Source organism: Rana temporaria, chromosome 9, assembly GCF_905171775.1.
Source record: "Rana temporaria chromosome 9, aRanTem1.1, whole genome shotgun sequence".
NCBI classification, from domain to species: domain Eukaryota; kingdom Metazoa; phylum Chordata; class Amphibia; order Anura; family Ranidae; genus Rana; species Rana temporaria.
In genome coordinates, this window is record NC_053497.1 from 35,536,257 (window position 1) to 35,560,135 (window position 23,879).

The 23,879-nt window shown below is 46.1% G+C and overlaps 1 protein-coding gene across 1 annotated transcript in view; it reads left to right on the forward strand.

Moving 5' to 3' along the window:
- The window catches only part of BLVRB (biliverdin reductase B), a 62,063-nt gene extending 39,581 nt beyond the window's left edge, over positions 1–22,482 (forward strand). Inside the window, exons 4-5 of the mRNA XM_040323158.1 lie at positions 8,123–8,254; positions 21,972–22,482. Coding sequence (XP_040179092.1) covers positions 8,123–8,254; positions 21,972–22,120 — 281 coding nt within the window. The 3' untranslated portion in view covers positions 22,121–22,482. The remainder of the gene's footprint in view (positions 1–8,122; positions 8,255–21,971) is intronic.
- Positions 22,483–23,879: the final 1,397 nt, after the last annotated feature.

Genomic DNA, 23,879 nt, shown 5'->3' on the forward strand with positions numbered 1-23,879 from the left:
AAAGTATAAAATGTAAAACCGTCAATCCACCACCGACTGAAGGTCTAAAAGTGTTCCACTCAAATTAATATCCAAAATAGATCAAGAAAGTAAATTCATGTAGGAGTATCCAAAAGTGTCTGTAGGTATATAATATTATAATAAAATATGTTCCACTTAAAGTCAAACCCGCCCAGCATCAATCAATTGATGAAGAGGGTAAAGAGAGTGAAATATTAATAATAAAAAACTGATTGGGTAGACAAAACGTGCCACCAAAAGCATCGTGCTACCAAAAAAAAATCCATAAATATAATGAGGAATAAAATATATAACGTTGACCAAATTTTCAAGTGTGGATAAAAGTTCCTAAAGTAATATTACATCAATATGAAGTGCAATGTGCAAAAAGATATAATAATAATATTCAGTGCAAAGAGTACTGAAATCCAGTGAAAAATCTAATAAATAGAATATCAATTCATGCATCAGTGAAAAACAAATAAAGTCCAAACAAATATTTTGCAGTGAAAAAATAACAGTGAAAAAAGTGAGTCCCATACAGTAAATCCCTCAAGGGATTAAAATCAAATATACTGTCAGAGAAATAAAAAACATGCCAAAAGTGACAAGTGCACAATTGTGCAAAATACAACGAAATCCAAAGTTCAAAATATATTTCTTTAAAACTTCAATCGCTGATTTCCAAAGTGTATTGTGTGCTCCACCAACAATCGATGATTCAGTGCATCAAAATAAACATGCACACGTGCTTGAGAGGAAGATAATAGATGCCACTCGTCTCTCAGTGCAAATGTGAGATAAGCGTTTCCACCAGCCCCTTACCTTAGTAAGGCTTTGAAAAAGCCTAATGTAGTGCTGTTAAGGATGGGATATACCTCACACAGTCAGCTTGCTGTTCCAAATCCCGCACCTGAACGCTCAAACATCCACAGCGCTGGCACTCAAATAAAGAAACAGGAAGGCTCCCATAGCATAAAACCTTTTACAATTTATTCGTATCAAACATCCTATGAGTAAGTGACGTGCTGTCAGTCACGATACGCGTGAGGAATTCGGAGAGCTGTTGGTGACGTCATCCGCTCGCGGCCGCAGAGCGGAGACACTCTTTTACTACACATGCTGATGACTCATCTATGTCTGTGAGTGAATTCTTTGTTTGATACGAATAAATTGTAAAAGGTTTTATGCTATGGGAGCCTTCCTGTTTCTTTATTTGAGTGCCAGCGCTGTGGATGTTTGAGCGTTCAGGTGCGGGATTTGGAACAGCAAGCTGACTGTGTGAGGTATATCCCATCCTTAACAGCACTACATTAGGCTTTTTCAAAGCCTTACTAAGGTAAGGGGCTGGTGGAAACGCTTATCTCACATTTGCACTGAGAGACGAGTGGCATCTATTATCTTCCTCTCAAGCACGTGTGCATGTTTATTTTGATGCACTGAATCATCGATTGTTGGTGGAGCACACAATACACTTTGGAAATCAGCGATTGAAGTTTTAAAGAAATATATTTTGAACTTTGGATTTCGTTGTATTTTGCACAATTGTGCACTTGTCACTTTTGGCATGTTTTTTATTTCTCTGACAGTATATTTGATTTTAATCCCTTGAGGGATTTACTGTATGGGACTCACTTTTTTCACTGTTATTTTTTCACTGCAAAATATTTGTTTGGACTTTATTTGTTTTTCACTGATGCATGAATTGATATTCTATTTATTAGATTTTTCACTGGATTTCAGTACTCTTTGCACTGAATATTATTATTATATCTTTTTGCACATTGCACTTCATATTGATGTAATATTACTTTAGGAACTTTTATCCACACTTGAAAATTTGGTCAACGTTATATATTTTATTCCTCATTATATTTATGGATTTTTTTTTGGTAGCACGATGCTTTTGGTGGCACGTTTTGTCTACCCAATCAGTTTTTTATTATTAATATTTCACTCTCTTTACCCTCTTCATCAATTGATTGATGCTGGGCGGGTTTGACTTTAAGTGGAACATATTTTATTATAATATTATATACCTACAGACACTTTTGGATACTCCTACATGAATTTACTTTCTTGATCTATTTTGGATATTAATTTGAGTGGAACACTTTTAGACCTTCAGTCGGTGGTGGATTGACGGTTTTACATTTTATACTTTTTGGGTTGTCATTTTATTCATTAGTTTTATTGAGCAAGCGCTACTACACCCTACCTGTAATTCATTTATCTTGAGTGCGTGAGCATTTTTAGTAGTGGCAGCTGCGTTATTAGTTGTTATTTATGGTATTTATTTTTAGTTTATTCTTTACCTTGGTTAGGTTGATTTGCGCATTAGTTCCCCCCCATTTTCATCGAAGATTAATGCCGTGTACACACCATCACTTTATGTGATGAAAAAAAACGACATTTTCTGTGAAGTAAAAAATGACGTTTTTGAAACTTCAATTTTCAAAAACGACGTTGCCTACACACCATAGTTTTTTCACAATGCTCTAGCAAAGCGAGGTTACGTTCACCACTTTTTTCCATTGAAGCTCGCTTCATAAGTAGCTTCTGGGCATGCACGGGTTTAAAAACGTCTTCTTTTTTTGCTACACACGGTCAATTTCTGTGAAGTAAAAAACGACGTTTTGAAAAACGACACATAAAATTGAAGCATGCTTCAATTTTTTTTTTGTCGTTTTTCACAAGACCTAAAACAACGTTTTCCCCCACACACGGTCATTTAAATTGACGTTTTTAAAAAAATATTTTTTTTTCATCACATAAAGTGATGGTGTGTACGCGGCATAAGAGTCGGCATCACAGCCAGATAATTGGCATTTTCAGCATGAGACTTCAGACGTAGCAGCCTCCCTATGTCCGTTTACAAAGATTCTGGTACGGGTTAGTGCTACTACACATACTGCTAGATTCTGGCACGACTTCACTCAGGCTTTCTATAAGGCCTTTAGCAGAGGACAGGGAAATCGGCCATTCCAGGTAAAATATTCACCAGATTATGAGAAATCGAGACTTCCAGTCAGGCCCGGACTGGGACAAAAAATAGGCCCGGGCATTTTAGACTGAGCAGCCCGGGGGGGGGGGGGGGGGGAACACACGCGGCGGGGGTTAATGATGGAATGCCCGCACAGAGAGAGAGACTGCTCCACATTTGTGGCACAGAGAGAGAAATCACTCCACATTGTTGGAACAGAGAGAAATCGTTGGACATTTCCCATTGTTGTAGTGAAGTCAGTTGATAGATCGGAGTCTGTATAACCAGTCTGCACATTGATAGATTGAAATTTCTGCTGAACTGGCAGATATTTATGATGGCCTAAGTCCACCAGTCTCTGAGTTTAATAATATCCTCAAATCTTCTGAAAGGGGTTCTTAACTTAGGTTTAGAAATTCACTTTGAACTCCACCTTAATTCCAGAACTCTCATTATGTATTAGATGTGCAAAGAATAAGGTGAGAGAACATCTAATACCTATAAAGAGTAATGAAAATAAGGTGGAGTAAAAAGTGAAATATCTGGAGGGACTGGCTGAGGTTAAAACAGGCAGGGAGGAAATTAGGCATCACCTCCTTACTGTCTGTCAAATGCCTCTGAAAAGTGACATGAGAATTGATAACTTTTCAGTGGAGTATCTGTGAGTGCAAGCCTTTTGGCTCACACTGGTGCTCAACATTTTTTGGGGGGGAAGCAATCAAACTGAACAAAAACATCAAATGCAGCCACTGTGCCCCATTATATGCAGCCACTGTGCCCCATCAAATGCAGCCACTGTGCCCCATCAAATGCAGCCACTGTGCCCCATCAAATGCAGCCACTGTGCCCCATCAAATGCAGCCACTGTGCCCCATTATATGCAGCCACTGTGCCCCATTAAATGCAGCCACTGTGCTACATCAAATGCAGCCATTGTGTCACATCAAATGCAGCCACTGTGCCCCATCAAATGCAGCCACTGTGCCCCATCAAATGCAGCCACTGTGCCCCATCAAATGCAGCCACTGTGCCCCATCAAATGCAGCCACTGTGCCCCATCAAATGCAGCCACTGTGCCCCATCAAATGCAGCCACTGTGCCCCATCAAATGCAGCCACTGTGCCCCATCAAATGCAGCCACTGTGCCCCATCAAATGCAGCCACTGTGCCCATCAAATGAAGGCACTGTGCCCCATCAAATGTAGCCACTTTGTCCCATCAAATGCAGCCACTGTGCCCCATCAAATGCAGTCACTTTGTCCCATCAAATACAGCCACTTTGTCCCATCAAATGCAGCCACTGTGCCCCATCAAATGCAGCCACTTTGCCCCATCAAATGCAGTCACTTTGTCCCATCAAATACAGCCACTTTGTCCCATCAAATACAGCCACTTTGTCCCATCAAATACAGCCACTTTGTCCCATCAAATGCAGCCACTGTGCCCCATCAAATGCAGCCACTTTGTCCCATCAAATGCAGCCACTGTGTCCCATCAAATGCAGCCACTTTGCCCCATCAAATGCAGTCACTTTGTCCCATCAAATGCAGCCACTTTGTCCCATCAAATGCAGCCACTGTGCCCCATCAAATGCAGCCACTTTGTCCCATCAAATGCAGCCACTGTGCCCCATCAAATGCAGCCACTGTGCCCCATCAAATGCAGCCACTGTGCCCCATCAAATGCAGCCACTGTGTCCCATCAAATGCAGCCACTGTGCCCCATCAAATGCAGCCACTGTGCCCCATCAAATGCAGCCACTTTGCCCCATAAAATGCAGCCACTGTGCCCCATAAAATGCAGCCACTGTGCCCCATAAAATGCAGCCACTTTGCCCCATCAAATGCAGCCACTTTGCCCCATAAAATGCAGCCACTGTGCCCCATAAAATGCAGCCACTGTGCCCCATCAAATGCAGCCACTTTGCCCCATAAAATGCAGCCACTGTGCCCCATAAAATGCAGCCACTGTGCCCTATCAAATGCAGCCACTTTGTCCCATCAAATGCAGCCACTTTGTCCCATCAAATGCAGCCACTGTGACACACCCTCCACCCACTCGCTGTCTGAACGACACTTACCCCATCTTAGTGGCCGGTCAGGCATGAATCTATCCATTTTACATATGGGGGTGGCATAATGGAGGGGGCAGTGCCTGTGTGCCCTTAATGGACAGGCCGCCACTGTGGCGGTTTTCCATAGCCCCAGTCCCTCAGACTTCTAATTAGAAATTGTGCGTTTTTGCTGCATTTTTTGGAATTGCACCACAGATGCGGCATGCAGGACTTTCTGTGCACTTTCAGGACATGCAGCAAAAATGTACAACCTAATAGAAGTCTATGGGACTGGAGGGTAACATGCCAGAACTGCAGCTAAACTGCAGCTTGCCAGTGTGAACCCACATCATAACATCTAGGAGGGCAAGAAACTGTCACAGGCTGCTGTAATATAACACTTAATATGCAGAGAGGGGGACGTGGCCAGTGGACAATCCACAACTTGTGGCAGGTGACGTGGCCAGGTGATTTGGCAAGTGGATAATCCACTTGTGGCAGGTGACGTGACAAGTGGACAATCCACAACTTGTGGCAGGTGTCGTGGTCAGGTGACGTGGCAAGTGGACAATCCACAACTTGTGGCAGGTGACATGGCCAGTTGACGTGGCAGATGACGTGGCAAGTGGACAATACACAACTTGAGGCAGGTGATGTGGCAAGTGGACAATCCACAACTTGTGGCAGGTGACGTGGCCAGTTGACGTGGCAGGTGACGTGGCCAGTGGACATTCCACAACTTGTGGCAGGTGACGTGGCCAGTTGACGTAGCAGGTGACGTGGCAAGTGGACAATCCACAACTTGTTGCAGGTGACATGGCCAGTTGACGTGGCAGATGACGTGGCAAGTGGACAATACACAACTTGAGGCAGGTGACGTGGCAAGTGGACAATCCACAACTTGTGGCAGGTGACGTGGCCAGTTGACGTGGCAGGTGATGTGGCCAGTGGACATTCCACAACTTGTGGCAGGTGACGTGGCCAGGTGATGTGGCAGGTGACGTGGCCAGGTGACATGGCAAGTGGACAATCCACAACTTGTGGCAGGTGGCGTGGCCAGGTGACATGGCAGATGACATGGCAAGTGGACAATACACAACTTGTGGTAGGTGAGACGTGGCAAGTGGAAAATCCACAACTTGTGGTAGGTGACATGGCCAGGTGATGTGGCAGGTGACGTGGCCAGGTGACGTGGCCAGTGGACAATCCACAACTTGTGGCAATTGACGTGGCAGGTGACGTGGCCAGTGGATAATCCACAACTTGTGGCAGGTGACGTGGCCAGGTGATGTGGCAGGTGACGTGGCCAGGTGACATGGCAAGTGGACAATCCACAACTTGTGGCAGGTGACGTGGCCAGGTGATTTGGCAAGTGCATAATCCACTTGTGGCAGGTGACGTGGCAAATGTACAATCCACAACTTGTGGCAGGTGTCGTGGTCAGGTGACGTGGCAAGTGGACAATCCACAACTTGTGGCAGGTGACGTGGCCAGTTGACGTGGCAGGTGACGTGGCCAGTGGACAATCCACAAATTGTGGCAGGTGATGTGGCCAGGTGACGTGGCAGGTGATGTGGCAGGTGATGTGGCCAGGTGACGTGGCAGGTGATGTGGCCAGGTGACATGGCAAGTGGACAATCCACAACTTGTGGCAGGTGACGTGGCCAGGTGACATGGCAGGTGACGTGGCCAGTGGACAATCCACAACTTGTGGCAGGTGGCGCACTCGGCCAGCTCAGTGGCCTTTTTGCAGGACATTAGAGCAGCCCAGGGGGCAAATGCATTCTTGCAACCCAGCCCAGTCCGCCCTAAGGGCCTTGGTACACCTCTGGGTAGAAGTGACATGCTGGCCGCCGAGGGCCGTTCGCGGGCCGCCGAGGACCGTTCGCGGGCCGCGATCGACCCGCGGGCCGCCAAGGGCCATTCGCGGGCCGCTACCGGCCCGCGGGCCGCCGCGGCCCACCGGGCATATGCCCGGTATGCCCTATGGCCAGTCCGGGCCTGCTTCCAGTAGTTATGTTTTTCCCATTTGCAGTATTAAATACAAAGGGGCATGACTGAAAAATGTCTATTTAGCATCTGATCAGTACTCTTAGCCAATGGCTGAGAACTCGCGCCTGTGTAGATTGTTGGTACCGGATCTCCTCCCGAGCTCTTCCATATTTTTTTTTTCTCTTCCTTTTAGCACGCTTGGTTGAACGAAGAAAAAAAACGAATGGCGTGTGCAGATGAAAATAAAAGCCTAATGCCGCGTACACACGGGTGTTTTTTTTGTGATGAAAAAAAAACGACATTTTAAAAAACGTCATTTAAAATGACCGTGTGTGGGCAAAACGTCTTATGTCTTCTGAAAAACGACAAAAAAAAATTCAAACATGCTTCAATTTTTTATGTCGTTTTTTGTGTCATAAAAAATGATCGTGTGTGGGCTAAAACGACGTTTAAAACAACGTTTTTAAACCCGCACATTCTCAGAAGCAAGTTATGACGCAAGCTTGAATGGAACAGAGTGCCGTCGTATGTGTTGTACGTAACCGCGTTTTGCTAGAGCATTTTAAAAAAACTATGGTGTGTAGGCAACGTCGTTTTTTAAAATGAAGTTTGAAAAACATAGTTTTTTTTCATGAGAAAAAATGAAGTTTTTCAAAGACAAAAAACGACCGTGTGTACGCGGCATCAAAAATACAACTAATGCAGCCATCACGTCGAAGGATTGGTAGGCTGCAATATGTTTACTTTTGCGTTTTTTAATACTGCTTTGATATAATCTTTCAAGACGGCATTTGTTTTGGTAAACTTAACCTTTTTGATGAGATTTTTCTTTTTTAAATGACATTTAAAAGTGGAATACGTTTTTTTTGCGGCTTTGTGAATTGATGTAACTGTTTGTGCTTTGTATAAAGTAGAGCAAAGGGAAGTGACCCCATAGCAGTCCTATTCCTTGTATTGTGTATCTAGTGACTGCCCAAATCAGATTTGTTGCTACGCGTAACGCCGCTATATTAAGTGTACAGCATAGGAATGTATTGATACGTTTTTTTTTTTCCAATATGATTCCAATAACCATTTCTGTCTTCCTGTTGAAGCCTTCCTGCTGTGGGACGTTGCTAAAATCCCCCCTCGTCTTCTGCCGGTGACGGAGGATCACATCCGGATGCACCAAGTCCTGAAGGACTCCGAACTGGACTATGTGGCGGCGCTCCCTCCACACATCGCAGGTGACTGATGGTTATAAAACTTATTTTTTTTTTAATTAACGTAATAAACCTGTTCTACTTGCTGTACCTGCTCTGTGCAATCCCCCCACAGGGCACCCTCAGCTCCTTCTCTTCTTCATGTGCCACCATAGGAAGCTGCTCCCTATGGTGGCACATGTGGGGACGCACCCAGGGCCACTGATAGAAATCATGGGGCCCCGTACAGCCTACCTGACGGGGCCCCCCCCCCTTCAGCTCCACCCCTGGTCCTGTCCACTCCTTCAGCCCCACCCATGGCTCCGTCCCAGACCCCGCCTTGAAACAAAGTGCAGGTTTGTCCACAAGTGATATTTTATTTTTCTCACCCATGCCGCCAATGCTGTAAAGTGCTGCAGACAGTGCCACCCATGACGCTAATGCAGTGGTCATCAACCCTGTCCTGCAGGGCCCACTAACAGGCCAGGTTTTATGTATTACCTTGGGGAGATGAAGTCTAGAATACTGCAATCACTGAGGAGCAAATGATATCACCTGTGATGTATTTCAGTTATCTTGCAAACCTGGCCTGTTAGTGGGCCCTGCAGGACAAGGTTAATGACCACTGCCATAACGCAGAGACAGTGCCACCCATGCTGCCAATGGCATTATGCCATTGGCAGCATAGGTGACACTGTCCCTGGTGGGCGTCAGAAGGACGATGTTTGGTCATGGCTGGTGGATTTTTTTTAATTTTTACATTAATTAGCCATCTCTTCAGGTTGCCCGGGCCCCCTCTGCTGGCCGGGCCCGGTACAACAGGGCCAGTTGTACTGGCCTATCAGTGGCCCTGGACGCACCTAAACCCTGCACTGTCTGTCCATAGACACACACAGTACGGCTTGGCTCCACCCCCTGCTTTCTGCACACGGTTTGATTGACAGCAGCAGAAGCCATTGACTCCCGTTGCTGCCTCTCTGTCCTGAGAGAGGAGAGAGCCATTGCTGGTGGGCACAGCGCTGAAACGAGTGAGGACTCTGGTAAGTATTTAGTGGGTGAGGGGTTGATTCAATTACTGGAACACGTTTTACTATAAACTGGGAATGCATTGGGTTTAAAAACATGTTTTTCCCTTCAGAAACACTTTAAGGCTCCGTTCACATTACAACTTGAGGGAATGCCTGGGTAAATGTCCTGTGATCCAAATCGCATCAATTAAGATGAGGATCCAACTTGGAGGTGACTTCTATTAAAGTCTATGGGCACAAGTCGGATAGAAGTTGCCTTGAAGTAGTACAGGAACCTATTCTAAAGTTGGAGCGACTTCAGTAGTGCTAATTAAAGTGGAGGTCCAGTTAATTTTTTTTTTTTTTTTTTTTTTTAAGTCAGCAGCTACTAGCACTGTAGTTGCTGACTTTTAATAAGGAGACTTACCTGTCCAGGGTGCCCGCGATGACGGCAGCCGAAGCCGAGCAATCGCTCGGGTCTCAGCTGCCCCACCGCCATCCTCTGTGATGGAATCGGGAAGAGAATGTTGCGGCTTCACCACCCGATTCCCTACTGCGCATGCACGAGCTGCGCGGCGCTACGTGAATGGGCAATGTCTCCTGGGACACACACAAGGTCCCAGAAGACACCGCTCCCCCATTCCACAGGAGGCAGTGCGAGGAGGAGAAGAAAGAAGACCGACCGCGGATCAGGAAGTGGCAGATTAGGACGATCTGCCTAGCAATGGGCACTTCTGGTATGTATAAAAAAAAGGGTGGAGCTCCGCTTTAAAGACGGCTCTCATTGACTAACATATGATTTCACATGTCATGCGACTTTGGGTCTCACAAGTCTGATACCAAGTCGCAGCAGTGTGGACCGAGCACACACGATCAGAATTTCCGATGAAAAAAGTCAGATGGACTTTTTCCATTGGAAATTTCGATCGTGTGTGGGCCCAATCTGACTTTTTTCCATCGATGTTTAGAAATTAGAACATGTTTTATTTTTTTCCGATGGAAAAAGGAAGGAAATTCCTATCGTCGTTTTTTGCGCAACAACTAAAACAAGACCGAAAATTTTGAAAAGAAATTAAGTTTTTATTTTTTTTCTGTTACATTTTTTTGTAAATAAGTAAGTTTTCTTCTTCAATTACCGGCACTGATTGGCACCGATGAGGCAGCACTGATAGGCGGCGCTGGTATGCGGCACTGATGGGTACTTATGGGTGGCCCAGGTGGGCACTGATAGGTGGGCACTGGGCATGGATGGGCACTAAGAGCTGGCACTGATGGCATTGCTGGGCATCACTTGTTTATTTACTAATTATTGCCAGTCAGTGCCCATGTTCCCAGTCATTGCCCATTTGTGGACACTGATTGGCATCTATTGTGCTTATTTATTTTACATGTGAATGGCCATGGGGGATGTACCTGGACATCCACATGTTGCCCCCTTCCCTGGTGGTCCAGTGTTGGCATCCGAGGGAGGGCTGCGCTGATAAACAATCAGCGCAAACCCCCCCTGTCAGGAGAGCCGCCGATCGGCTCTCCTCTACTACCGTCTGTCAGATGCAAGTGAGGAAGAGCCGATCAACGGCTCTTCCTGTTTACATCGTGATCAGCCGTGATTGGACACAGCTGATCACATGGTAAAGAGCCTCCGCCGGAGGCTCTTTACCAAGATCGGAGATGCAGGGTGTCAGACTGACACCCCGCATCACCGATCGCTGCGTGCCCCCGCGGGGGCGTGCCGGCTTGATATCCTGCTGGACGTCAATAGACGTACACTCAGGATAACACAACCACTTCCCGGATGTCAATTTACTATTGACCGGGCGGGAAGTGGTTAAAGTGAAACTATTCTCATGCAAGTCAAAGCAACAAGATCACTTTATTCTTCTCTTCTCCTGAAGCGCACATCTTCCCTTTGCTCCACCCCACTGTTGGGCTTCCAGGAGCAGAAGTGCCCCATGTAAGCTCTAAGTCCCTGACACGTGATCCGTTGTGTTCACGTACAACACAAATTTTACAGCCTTCACAGTTTTTGTCCGACAATTCAGAATCAGCTGTCGAAAGCACCGTACTAACGATCTGAAAATTGGCAGATTGTTTATCAGACAAAATGTTACTTTTTCTGATCGTGTGTATGGGCCTTTAGGCTCCATTCACATTTATGCGACTTGCTATGCAACTTTGGACATCAAATGACAAGTCGTTCCCTATGTTTTTGTAACGATATTCATATATGTACGACTTTAACCACTAGCTGACGGCCGTACAAAGTCGACTTTGTACGGCCGCAGCGTGGCTCTGAATCTCTAACAGGCCGTCTTTTTCCGGCCGCCCCTTTGCTCGTTCCCCGCGTGCGCTCCCGAGCGCGCAGCGGGGAACTGCTGTGCTGCCCGTGTCCCTTGGACACGGCCAAACACAGATCGCGGTAAATAGCCAATCACAGCGGCTATTTACAGCGCGATCTGTGCGGCCAATGAGAGATGATCTCATATGTAAACATATGAGATCATCTCTCATTGCCGGCTCTCCCCTCCTCACACAGAGACAGCGCGTGAGGAGGGAGAGAGATCGGTTACCAGCGCAAAAAAAAAAGTGACTTATAAGTGCCACCACCTGTGCCCCCCCCAGTGCCCCCAGTACCACAGTGCCCCCCAGTACCACAGTGCCCCCCACAGTAGCCCACCAGTACCACCGTGCCCACCTGTGCCACCATGCCCACCTATGCCACCAGTACCACCTGTGCCCAGTGCCCATCTGCCACCTCAGTGCACATCTGCAATCAGTGCCCACCTGTGCCACCTCATCAGTGCCCACCTGTGCCACCTCATCAGTGCCCACCTGTACCACCTCATCAGTGCCCATCTGTGCCACAGTCAATCAGTACCCATCTCAGTGCCATCTGTGCCGCCTCATTAGTGCCATCTGTGCCGCCTCATCTGTGTCCACCAGTACACAGGCCTCATCGGTGCACATCGGTACCCATCTCATCAGTACCCATCTCAGTGCCATCTGTGCCGCCTCATCAGTGCCATTTGTGCCGCCTCATCAGTGCCATTTGTGCCGCCTCATCAGTGCCATTTGTGCCGCCTCATCAGTGCCATTTGTGCCGCCTCATCAGTGCCATTTGTGCCACCTCATCAGTGCCATCTGTGCCACCTCATCAGTGCCATCTGTACCTCCCTGGCTTGTTAGGGTCTCAAGAACAGAGGGAGGCCTTCAGTACATTAGGTGTGATCAGATGTGATAATTTTTTATGATTTGCACTATAGATTGTAGACCCTAAAACTTTCACACAGACCAAATAATTTCCCAAAATGTTGGGTTATTTTTATCAAAGACGTGTAGCAGTATAAATTGTGGCCAAAATTTATGAAGAAAAATTAATAATTTGCAAAATTTTATCACAGAAACTAAGAAAAAAACTTTTTTTTCCCAAATTTTTGGTCTTTTTTCATTAATAGCGCAAAAAATAAAAACCGCAGAGGTGATCAAATACCACCAAAAGAAAGCTCTATTTGTGGGAAAAAAAGGACAAAAAAATCATTTGGGTACAATGTTGCATGACTGAGTATTTGTCATTCAAAGTGTAAGAGCACCGAAAGCTGAAAATTGGTCTGGTCAGGAGGGTGTTTAAGTGCCCAGTATGGAAGTGGTTAAAGTTGCAGCGACTTCAAAGTAGGTCATGCACTACTTCGGTCCGACTTTCATGCAACTTTTGAGGGTTAACCTTGAAGTCTATGGCCCTCAAGTTGCATAAAAGTAGTATCTGAATGTTCTACAATGCAACAGTTGTCCATTGTCACTGGTCAAAGCCAAAGTCGTATTCAAGTGGCACCCATCCAAAGTTGTCAAAGGTGCACTCCAAAGTCAGTGCAAATTTGGAGTCGGACAAGTGTGAATGGAGCCTTAACCTTGATACAGATTCCCAGCTGGCAGATAATACCTGTTATAAGCCATTTCCAGGAACATGTATGATAGGAATTTTTTACTGGTGCCACATGGAATGATGCCCATGCACCTACATACCCGGAAGTATCTGGTATTTTCTTTGCTCCTGGTGGCTAAATGGAATGGTTGGGTAGCAGGAAAAAAAAAAAGGTGAGTATGTGGCAATTGTGGCTCCAGAGGGAGAGAAGAGACAAATGAGCAGAAGTTCCACTTTTGGGTGGAAATCCACTTTAATCTATCTTTTTTTTATGTGACAACACTGAAGATATGACACTTTTGTAATGTGTACAGCTTGTATAACAGTTTAAATTTGCTGTCCCCTCAAAATAACTCAACACACAGCCATTAATGTCTAAACCGCTGGCAACAAAAGTGAGTACACCCCTAAGTGAAATTGTCCACATTGAGTCCCAAAGTGTCAATACTTTGTGTGGCCACCATTATTTTCCATCACTGCCTTAACCCTCTTGGGCATTGGGATCACCAGAGCATCACAGGTTGCCACTGGAGTCCTCTTCCACTCCTCCATGATGACATCACAGAGCTGGTGCATGTTGGAGACCTTGCGCTTCTCCACCTTCCGTTTTGAAGATGTCCCAGAGATGCTCAATAGGGTTTAGGTCTGGAGACATGATTGGCCAGTCCATCACCTTTACCCTCAGCTTCTTTAGCAAGGCGGTGGTCATTTGGAGGTGTGTTTGGGGTCGTTATCATGTTGGAATACTGCCCTGCGGCCCATTCTATGAAGGGAGGGGGATCATGCTCTGCTTCAGTAGGTCACAGTACATGTTGGCATTCATGGTTCCCTCAATGAACTGTAGACCCCTAGTGTTGGCAGCACTCATGCAGCCCCAGACCATGACGCTCCCACCACCATGGTTGACTGTAGGCAAGACACACTTGTCTTTGTACTCCTCACCTGGTTGCCACAACACACGCCTGACACCATCTGACACCAAATAATAGTAATTAGTAATCCATGTCCTTAGTCTGCTTGTCTTCAGCAAACTATTTGTGGGCTTTCTTGTGCATCAATCTTTAGAAGAGGGGTCCTTCTGTGTTGCGGTGTATGGTCTGAGCACTGACAGGCTGACCCCTTCAACCTCTGCAGCAATGCTGGCAGCACTCATACGTCTATTTACCAAAGACAACCTCTGGATATGACGCTGAGCACGGGCACTCAACTTTTGGTTGACCATGGTGAGGCCTGTTTTGTGTGGAACCTGTCCTGTTTAACTGCTGTATGGTCTTGCCCACGGTGCTGCAGTTCAGTTTCAGGGTCTTGGCAATCATCTTATAGCCTAGGCCATCTTTATGTAGAGCAACAATTATTTTTTTCAGATACTCAGAGAGTTCTTTGCCATGAGGTGCCATGTTGAACTTCCAGTGACCAGTATGAGAGAGTGAGAGCGATAACACCAAATATAACACACCTGAGACCTTGTAACACTAACGAGTCACATGACACTGGGGAGGGAAAATGGCTAATTGGGCCCAATTTGGAAATTTTTTCTTAAGGGTGTACTCAATTTTGTTTCCAGCGGTTTAGACACTAATGGCTGTGTGTTGAGTTATATTGAGGGGACAGCAAATTTCCACTGTTATACAAGCTGTACACTCACTACTTTACATTGTAGCAAAGTGTCATTTCTTAAGTGTTGTCACATGAAAAGATAGAATAACCTTTTTCTACCACACTTTTTCCTTCCACTTAACTTTCCATTAATATGCTTGGCTACAGCACTCTGTAAATAGCCAACCTCTTTAGCAATGACCTTTTGTGACTTACCCTCCTTGTGGACCAGACCAGACTATGAGACCATTTAACCATTTAAGACCCGGACCTTCAGGCAACTAAATGACCTGGCCAGTTTTTGTGATTTGGCACTGCGTCGCTTTAACTGACAGTTGCGCGGTCGTGCGACGTGGCTCCCAAACAAAATTGACGTCCTTTTTACCCACAAATAGAGCTTTCTGTTGGTGGTATTTGATCACCTCTGCGGTTTTTATTTTTTGCGCTATAAACAAAAAAAGAGCGACAATTTAAAAAAAATATATATATTTTTTTTACTTGTTGCTATAATAAATATCCCAATTTTTTTTTAAAAAACTATTTTTTTTCTCAGTTAAGGCCGATATGTATTTTTCGACGTATTTTTGTAAAATAAAAAAAATCGCAATAAGCGACTGGTTTGCGCAAAAGTTATAGCGCCTACAAAATGGGGAACAGAATTATGATTTTTTTTTATGATTTTTTTTTTTACTAGTAATGGCGGCGATCTGCGATTTTTATTGGGACTGCGATATTGCGACGGACGTATCGGACACTTTTGACACAAATTTGGGACCATTCACATTTATACAGCGAACAGTGCTATAAAAATGCACGAATTACTGTATAAATGTGACTGGCAGGGAAGGGGTTAACACTAGGGGGTGAGGAAGGGGTTAAATGTGTATCCTGGGTGTGTTCTAACTGTGTGGGGGGAGGTGACCGATGCTGTGTCCCTATGTACAAGGGACACAGATCGGTCTCCTCTCCTCTGACAGCACGTGGAGCTCTGTGTTTACACACAGAGCTCCACGTCCCTGCTGTGTTACCGACGATCGCGTGTACCCGGCGGACATCGTGGCCGCCAGGTACACGCATCTGCTCTTCAGCGATGTGCCGGGACAGTGTTTACCCGCTGCGCGCCCCCCAGAGGCGCGCGCGGGTAATGCACTTTAAAAGACGTCTACTTGGCACTTGAGAGCCGCGCTGTTGACGTCTTTTGTCAATAGCGCGGGTCTCAAGTGGTTAATGTCCTAAATGTTGACACATTCTTGCTGGTTTTGCACCCAATTTTTGCAAATAATCAGTGCGGGGATCACCATATTGTATCCAGGCCTGGACATTTGGTCCTGCACCATTGGATCTGTTTCTTGAAATTTATTTGATCACGACCTCTAGACTGCTATATGTCATTAAAGTGGAGTTCCACCCTCCAAAAAAATATTTTACTTACCAGAAATAGCGGTTGCTATGCGGAAGTCCGTAATCTGCCTCTTCATCGTCCGCGGCAGGTCTTCCTCCGCCCTACTTGCGGTGTCTTCTGGTGAATGGAGCGCGCTGCCTTCTGGGAACTGTGTATATCCCAGAGAACAGCCGGGCCAATCACAAAGCTCCTTGTGGCTGGAAAAGAGCAGTGAAGCCGCACGGCTTCACTACCTGTTTCCTTTATGGAGGATGGCAGCGCCGGGAGCTGCCAGGATCGAGGGATTGGCCTCGGGGGGGCTAACATCGCAGGCGAGTAGGACAGGTAAGTGTCCTTATTAAAAGTCAGCAGCTACAGTGTTTGTAGCTATTGACTTTAAAAATAAATCGCGTGTGGAATCCCTCTTTAACCACTTGCTTACTGGGCACATATACCCCTTCCTGCCCAGGCAAAATTTCAGCTTCCGGCACTGCGTCACTTTAACTGACAATTGCGCGGTCGTGCGACGTGGCTCCCAAACAAAATGTACGTCCTTTTTTCCCCACAAATAGAGCTTTCGTTTGGTGGTATTTGATCATCTCTGTGGTTTTTATTTTTTGCGCTATAAACAAAAAAGGGCGACAATTTTGAAAAAAAACAATATTTTTTACTTTTTGTTATAATAAATATCCCAATTTTTATTAAAAAAAAAAAAAAATTCTCAGTTTAGGCCGATACGTATTCTTCTACATATTTTTGGTTTACGCAAAAGTTATAGCACCTACAAAATAGGGGACGGAATTATGATTTATTTTTTATTCTTTTTTTTTTTTTTTTTTTTTTTTTACTAGTAATGGCAGTGAGCTGCGATTTTTTTATTGGGACTGCGACATTATTGCAGACACTTTTGACACATTTTTGGGACCATTCAAATGTATACAACGATCAGTGCTATAAATATGCACTGATTACTGTATAAATGTGACTGGCAGGGAAGGGGTTAACACTAGGGGGCGAGGAAGGGGTTAAATGTGTGCCCTGCATAGTGTTTCAAACTGTGGGGGAAGGGGGGTGACTGGGGGAGGTGACCGATGCTGTGTCCCTATGTACAAGGGACACAGCATTGGTCTCCTGTCCCTGACAGGACGTGGATCTGTGTGTTTACACACACAGATCCACATCCTTGTCTGTGTAACCGCCGATCGCGGGCACTTGGCGGACATCGTGGCCGCCAGGCACGTGCATCGGCACTGCAGCGATGCGGTGGGCGCGCACCCCCCAGTGGCCGGAGGAGCCGAGGACGTCTATAGACATCCTCCCGGCAATTGAGAGCCACCTTGTGGCCGTCTTTTAACTATGGCCGGGATACCAAGTGGTTAAGTTGACCTGCTTTGAGATAATACAAGTTATACTTCAGAATCGATTCTCAGTGAAAGGTTGCCATTTCAGGATTCATTACAATCAAAATTTAGTTCAAGAGAAAACATCAAGCCCTACTACCCCAGCATGACCAATCCAGAATTGGTGAGCCATGGGCCAGTGTATAGGGAGCCACATGCTTGTCCATGAGATCCTCATGCAGCTGTTTCAGTTGATGAACTCTGGGTCAATGCCTAGGGAGGAAACAAACCCCTTACTGATTGTCCTCTATTTGGACACTGGACAGGTGGTATAAAAAGTTGGGTTAATGCTGCCATTTTTCTGTATATGCAGTCATTGTTCAACTGTTCTAATAGTTCGGGGAATGTTTTTTGTATGAGTTCAGCACTGATGCAGTTATGGAAAACTGTAAAAATGTCCCAAATGCAGGTATAGTCATCTGTCATCCATGGGCGTCCGCTCATAGGGGTAAGGGGGGGCGAGTTAACCCACCTGGAATGGGCAAGGGTCTGCCATGCTCGCATCTGTAGCTGTGCTGACTCTCTCTTAGGTAGATTCAAAAAGAATTAGGCCGGCTTATCAGTAGATAAGCCGACCTAACTCTGAATCTACGCCGGCGTATGCTCAAACAGAGATACGCTTAAACAAAGCTAAGATAGGCCGGCTTGCGCCGTTCTATCTTAGCTTGCAATGTTTCTGATAGCCGCTAGATGGCGCTTCCATTGCGGCCGGCGTAGATTATGTAAATGAGGGAATACGCCGATTCACGAACGTACGCCAGGCCTACGCCGTCGAATTACGTCGTTTCCGTAAGGGATAGGCCGCCTAAAGTTAGAGCTATGCTCTAGTGGCCTAGCCAATGTAAAGTATGGCCGCCGTTCCCGCCGCGAAATTTGAAATTGTAACGTCGTCGTCCGCGAATCGGGATTTACGTCGTTTACGTCCACGTCGAAATCAATAGGCCCGTACGGCGTACTTAGCCGCAATGCGCACTGGGAAATGTAGTCGCCCGGCGCATGCGCAGTGTCAAAAAACGTGAGGTCAAGCCTCATTTCCATACAACACACCCCCCTCCAACCAATTTGAATTAGGGGGCCTTACGCCCGCTCGTTTGAGGCTACGTCGCCGTAGATTAGCAGGTAAGTTGATTTAGAATCATTACTAGCCTAGCTAATTTACGGCAGTGTAGCCTAAACATGCTAGGCTACGCCGACCTTAATTTTAGGCGCCCCTACGTGAATCTACATATCTGTGTTTGTGTGAGTCGGTTCCACAGCTGTTGCAAGATCAGTGTCACTGAGTTACAGAGCTCTTTACTGCCACCTCTGGCTGCTTCCTGTATGTGCACCCTCGTGTTTGCTTTGCTGCCTGTAATGTATTTTCAAAGGGACATGTGGAAACAGGACTTGGGAGAAGGAAGACCACCATGACCTTACAAGTGGGGCCTGTGAGTACAAGTGAAGGGAGAAGGCTGTTTGTGTATGATCAGTGAAGGGGGGTGCCAGATATAAGAAAGATCATATCATCTGTCCTGTATACAGCTATATACTACCAGCTTCCTTCCTGTATTCCTCCATCATCACTGACTGCAGATATACATCATCTGTCCTGTATATAGAGCTGTATATACCCACCTTCCTTCCTCTATATACCAATACCATCCACCCCTTCTATATACACATACTGTACACTCTCTGTATTGTACATTTGATCAGCACAGTGAGGCTGCATATCATGGGCACATGCCTGCGCTTTATGGGATAATGACTAAGCCCCTCCCCGTTCATGACATTGTCAAAGAAGCGGAGCATAGGTGACCGTAAAATTATGCCCCCCCCCCCCCCCCGGAAAAAGTTCTGCGGACGCCCATGCTGTCATCCTCTCCTAAAGATTGAAACATACAGCTGTACATCTATAGATTCAAAGATGAATCCTGACCGTCCCAAGTTGGATCAGGCATTGTATTGCACTTGTATAGGCAAATAGGTAATTGAAGCTCCAGACACTGGATAGAACTGGAGGAGATTCCATTGTTGGCTTGTTTTTAAAGTCCTCATTGGGGAAGATCTACTACTGCTATCGCACATTCGCCAGGGTCGCACTAAGGTTGTGAAGGTTCACGTTTATCCAGGTCATGGTATATCTAATAGTAGTTCCGTTCAACTGAACTTGTTCTGGAATGTTGAAGATGCTAGAGTGTCTAGAGCACATGGTGTCAAACACAAGACCCGTGGGCCAAATATGGCCGCCAGGCCATTTCATGAGGCCCTCACACCCAGGGCCTTTTTTTCCAGTCGTAATGTGGTGGAACTCCATTCCGCTACATCCCAGGTCACACCTTCCGCTCATCACTGTCACTTGGAAACACAGAAGCCTTCTGGGTTTACAAGGACAGCTTTCCTCTCATGCCGGATATGCAAGCGCAGTGTGGGATGGGGCATCACGGGGTAAGCTGCACTGTGATCAAATCTGTGCCCGGTTGCATATTTTATTCACAATAGAATATAGAGGGGGGCACTGATGAACACTTCTGGATGGAAGGGGGAGGGGACACTGATGGGCACTCATTGATGAGAGGGGGAGCGGACACTGATGGGCACTACTGGATGTAAGGGGGGACACTGATGGACACTTCTGGATGTAAGGGGGGGACACTGATGGACACTTCTGGATGGAAGGGGGAGGGGACACTGATGGGCACTCCTGGATATTGAGGGGAACAGACACTGATGGGCACTCCTGGATATTAGGGGGAGGGGATACCGATGGTCACTCCTGGATGGAAGGTGTAATGGTCAGGGGTTAACGCCGTTTACGATATTCCATTCCACCAACCCAAGACAGCTTATCGACACTCCACAATCCTGCGACACAACCCATACAGATTTCCCCCCAGAAACGAGACACAGCTCTGTTCGAGGTTCAAAACAGGGAATGAATCTTTATTGCAAGCACATGGTAACACATTTCTCTTCAAAATACATCCCTCCCACCCTTGGGAAACACGGTGGGTTAAATTGTCCAATGACAATGGTGATACAGGTCAGGTGTGTTCAAACTTCTCCTTCAGTAAACAGTCTTAGCGGGGGGGAGTGATTTCCCCCCCCCCTTTCCTCGCAGCAAGACACTTAAACATCCCATAATAGGCAGCCAGACTGTCTACCAAGCTCTAATCCACATCACCACAGTAGCAGACTTAATTAGCACAATGGACAATAGAATGCAATCACACCCCACCCCATCACAGCAAGCTTAATAGTACACATCAGCCAACACACTTAGGCCCAGATTCTCAAAGGGCTTACGACGGCGCAACGCCATTTGCGCCGTCGTAAGTCCTAATCTGGGCCGTCGTATCTATGCGACTGATTCTTAGAATCAGTTACGCATAGATATCCATTAGATCTGACAGGCGTAAGGCTCTTACGCTGTCAGATCTTAGATGCAATTTTTTTCCCGCCGCTAGGTGTCGCCGACGACGGTTTCCCCGTCGTCTATGCAAATTAGCTATTTACGCGAATTCCCGAACGTACGCGCGGTCGACGCAGTGAATTTTACGACGTTTCCGTAAGCGTAAACTTGCCCCTGCTATATGAGGGGTACGTTTACGAAGGTCCGCCGTATGCCATGTTAAGTATGGCGTCGGGTCAGCGTCGTCTTTTTCCGTAGTTTTCCTAAGTCGTCCGCGAATACGACTTTACGTCAATGACGCACACGTCGGCGTCATTGACGTTTTCCGTCGTGAGCTGGAGCATGCGCACTGGGCTATTTTTCCGCCCGGCGCATGCGCAGTTCGATCAGCGCGGGGGCGCGCTTAATTTAAATACAAGCTGCCTCCTTTGAATTACGCGGCCTTACACCGGGCCATTTACACTACGCCGCCACAAATTACGGAGCAAGTGCTTGGAGAATACGGCACTAGCTAGAGTAATTTGCGGTGGCGTAGTGTAAATGGCTTACGCTACGCCGCCGCGGATTCTACGAGAATCTGGCCCAATATATATACACAATATCTACACCGCATTAAATGTGACTAGCACAGACCATAGTGGGGTTCTCATTCACCCTGTGCCCCTAAAGTGACTCCCGTTACAGAAGGGGGAGGAGACACTGATGGGCATGACTGGTTGTTAGAGGGAGGGGACACTGATGGGCACTCCTGAATGTAAAGGGGGACACTGATGGGCACTGCTGAATGTTGGGGGGACTGATGGGTACTCCTGAATGTTAGGGGGGACACTGATGGGCACTCCTGGATATTTTTTAAATCCACAATGTGGCTCTCGTACTTAAAATATTTGGAGACCCCAGCTATAGATAAATGAAGCTCCAGTCGCTGTATAAATTGTTGTTGTTATTATTGGGAGAAAGGTGTTGTGTGTTGTAAATTGAACCCGTTGACACACTATTGATAAGTTGATTTCTATTGGGAGCTGTGTGCCTGACACTGTTACTTTTTGTCTGTCACTCTGTGTACAGCTGATAAGCCCCTGACGGGAGATTACAAAGTGTCAGTGGAACGCGGAGGTAATGTGATATCCGCTCCTGACCTCAGCAACTTCTTCCTCCGGTGCCTAAAGACCAATGAATACGATGGGAAGAGCGTCACACTATCCCAGAATTACTAACGGCTCCGTCTGCTGCTTGTATGCTTGAAGGAACGAGAGGAAAAGAATTCCTGTAGAAGCTCAAACTCTACCTGTCGGCCATAATAAATTTAAAGTGCACTTTTGTTGAGAAAAAAAACCAACCCCCTCTTGGTGATCTAACAAACACTGTATCAGAGTCCAACCTTTTTCTGTTGTGAATTTAAAAAAATGTTTGTTCCACCATACTCTTTGCAAGCCTCATTCCTGTATGTAGGGTCTGGTTCATTATAACCACCTGGTGCATTTTCTGTTTTCTAATCAAGAAAGTTGCTGTGTCTACATGCTTTTTAGTAATTAAAGTGTATGTAAACTCTAACAATAAATGCATTTTATTTGCTTCCTTTTGGCCTGTTAAATATACCATCGATAGATTTTTATTATACCTGTTTGTAAAGTGCACAAAACGCAGCTGCTCATCCTGCCAGAAATGTTGTGAGCTGATCACCTCCTGTGCTCTCTGCCTCGGGACTGTTCTCTGTAAGCTGTTCCCCAGGGGCGGACTGACCACTCGGGCACTGCCCGAGGTTCCAATGCCACTAGGGGGCCCCATCAGGGTTGCCAGCCTCAGTAAAACCAGGAACAGTGTGTAAAAATCTGTGTGTTTTTTTTTTTTTTGTTTGTTTTTTTAAATCCCAAGATTATAGCTGCCCCGACTCTCCAGTACCTTTTCAGTGTGTGGATGTGTATTCTGTGTGTGTATACTGTGTGTGTGTGTGTGTATATACTGTGTGGCCCCATAATCTATTGCCTGGGGGCCCCATAATCTCCCTTTGACCAGGGGACCCATGAGTTTTCAGTCCGCCCCTGCTGTTCCCTACCATCTCTGTGGACTACAAATCGGCGCCCACTGTTCTAGAGAAGAAAATGAGGTGTTGCGTAGTCCCAACAAAGTTATGTGGTCTTAACCACTTGCTTACTGGGCACATAAACCCCCTTCGTGCCCAGGCGAAATTTCAGCTTCCGGCGCTGCGTCGCTTTAACTGACATTTGCGCGGTCGTGCGACGTGGCTCCCAAACAAAATTGACGTCCTTTTTTTCCCCACAAATAGAGCTTTCTTTTGGTGGTATTTGATCACCTCTGCGGTTTTTATTTTTTGCGCTATAAACAAAAAAAGCGACAATTTTAAAAAAAATATATATATATATTTTTTACTTGTTGCTATAATAAATATCCCAATTTTTTTAAAAAAAAAACAATTTTTTTTCTCAGTTAAGGCCGATACGTATTTTTTGACGTATTTTTGTAAAAAAAAAAAAAAAAATCGCAATAAGCGACTGGTTTGCGCAAAAGTTATAGCGCCTACAAAATTGGGAACAGAATTATGATATTTTTTTTTTTTTACTAGTAATGGCGGCGATCTGCGATTGATAGCAACGCAGCCATTGGCTGGCGCCGCTGTCAATCACATCCGATGACGCGGCGCGCCGGGGGGGGCTAGGCCGAGTGATACAGTCGGTGGCTATGCGATTTTTATTGGGACTGCGATATTGCGGAGGACATATCGGACACTTTTGACACAAATTTGGGACCATTCACATTTATACAGCGATCAGTGCTATAAAAATGCACTAATTACTGTATAAATGTGACTGGCAGGGAAGGGGTTAACACTAGGGGGTGAGGAAGGGGTTAAATGTGTATCCTGGGTGTGTTCTAACTGTGTGGGGGGAGGGGGGTGACTGGGGGAGGTGACCGATGCTGTGTCTCTATGTACAAGGGACACAGATCGGTCTCCTC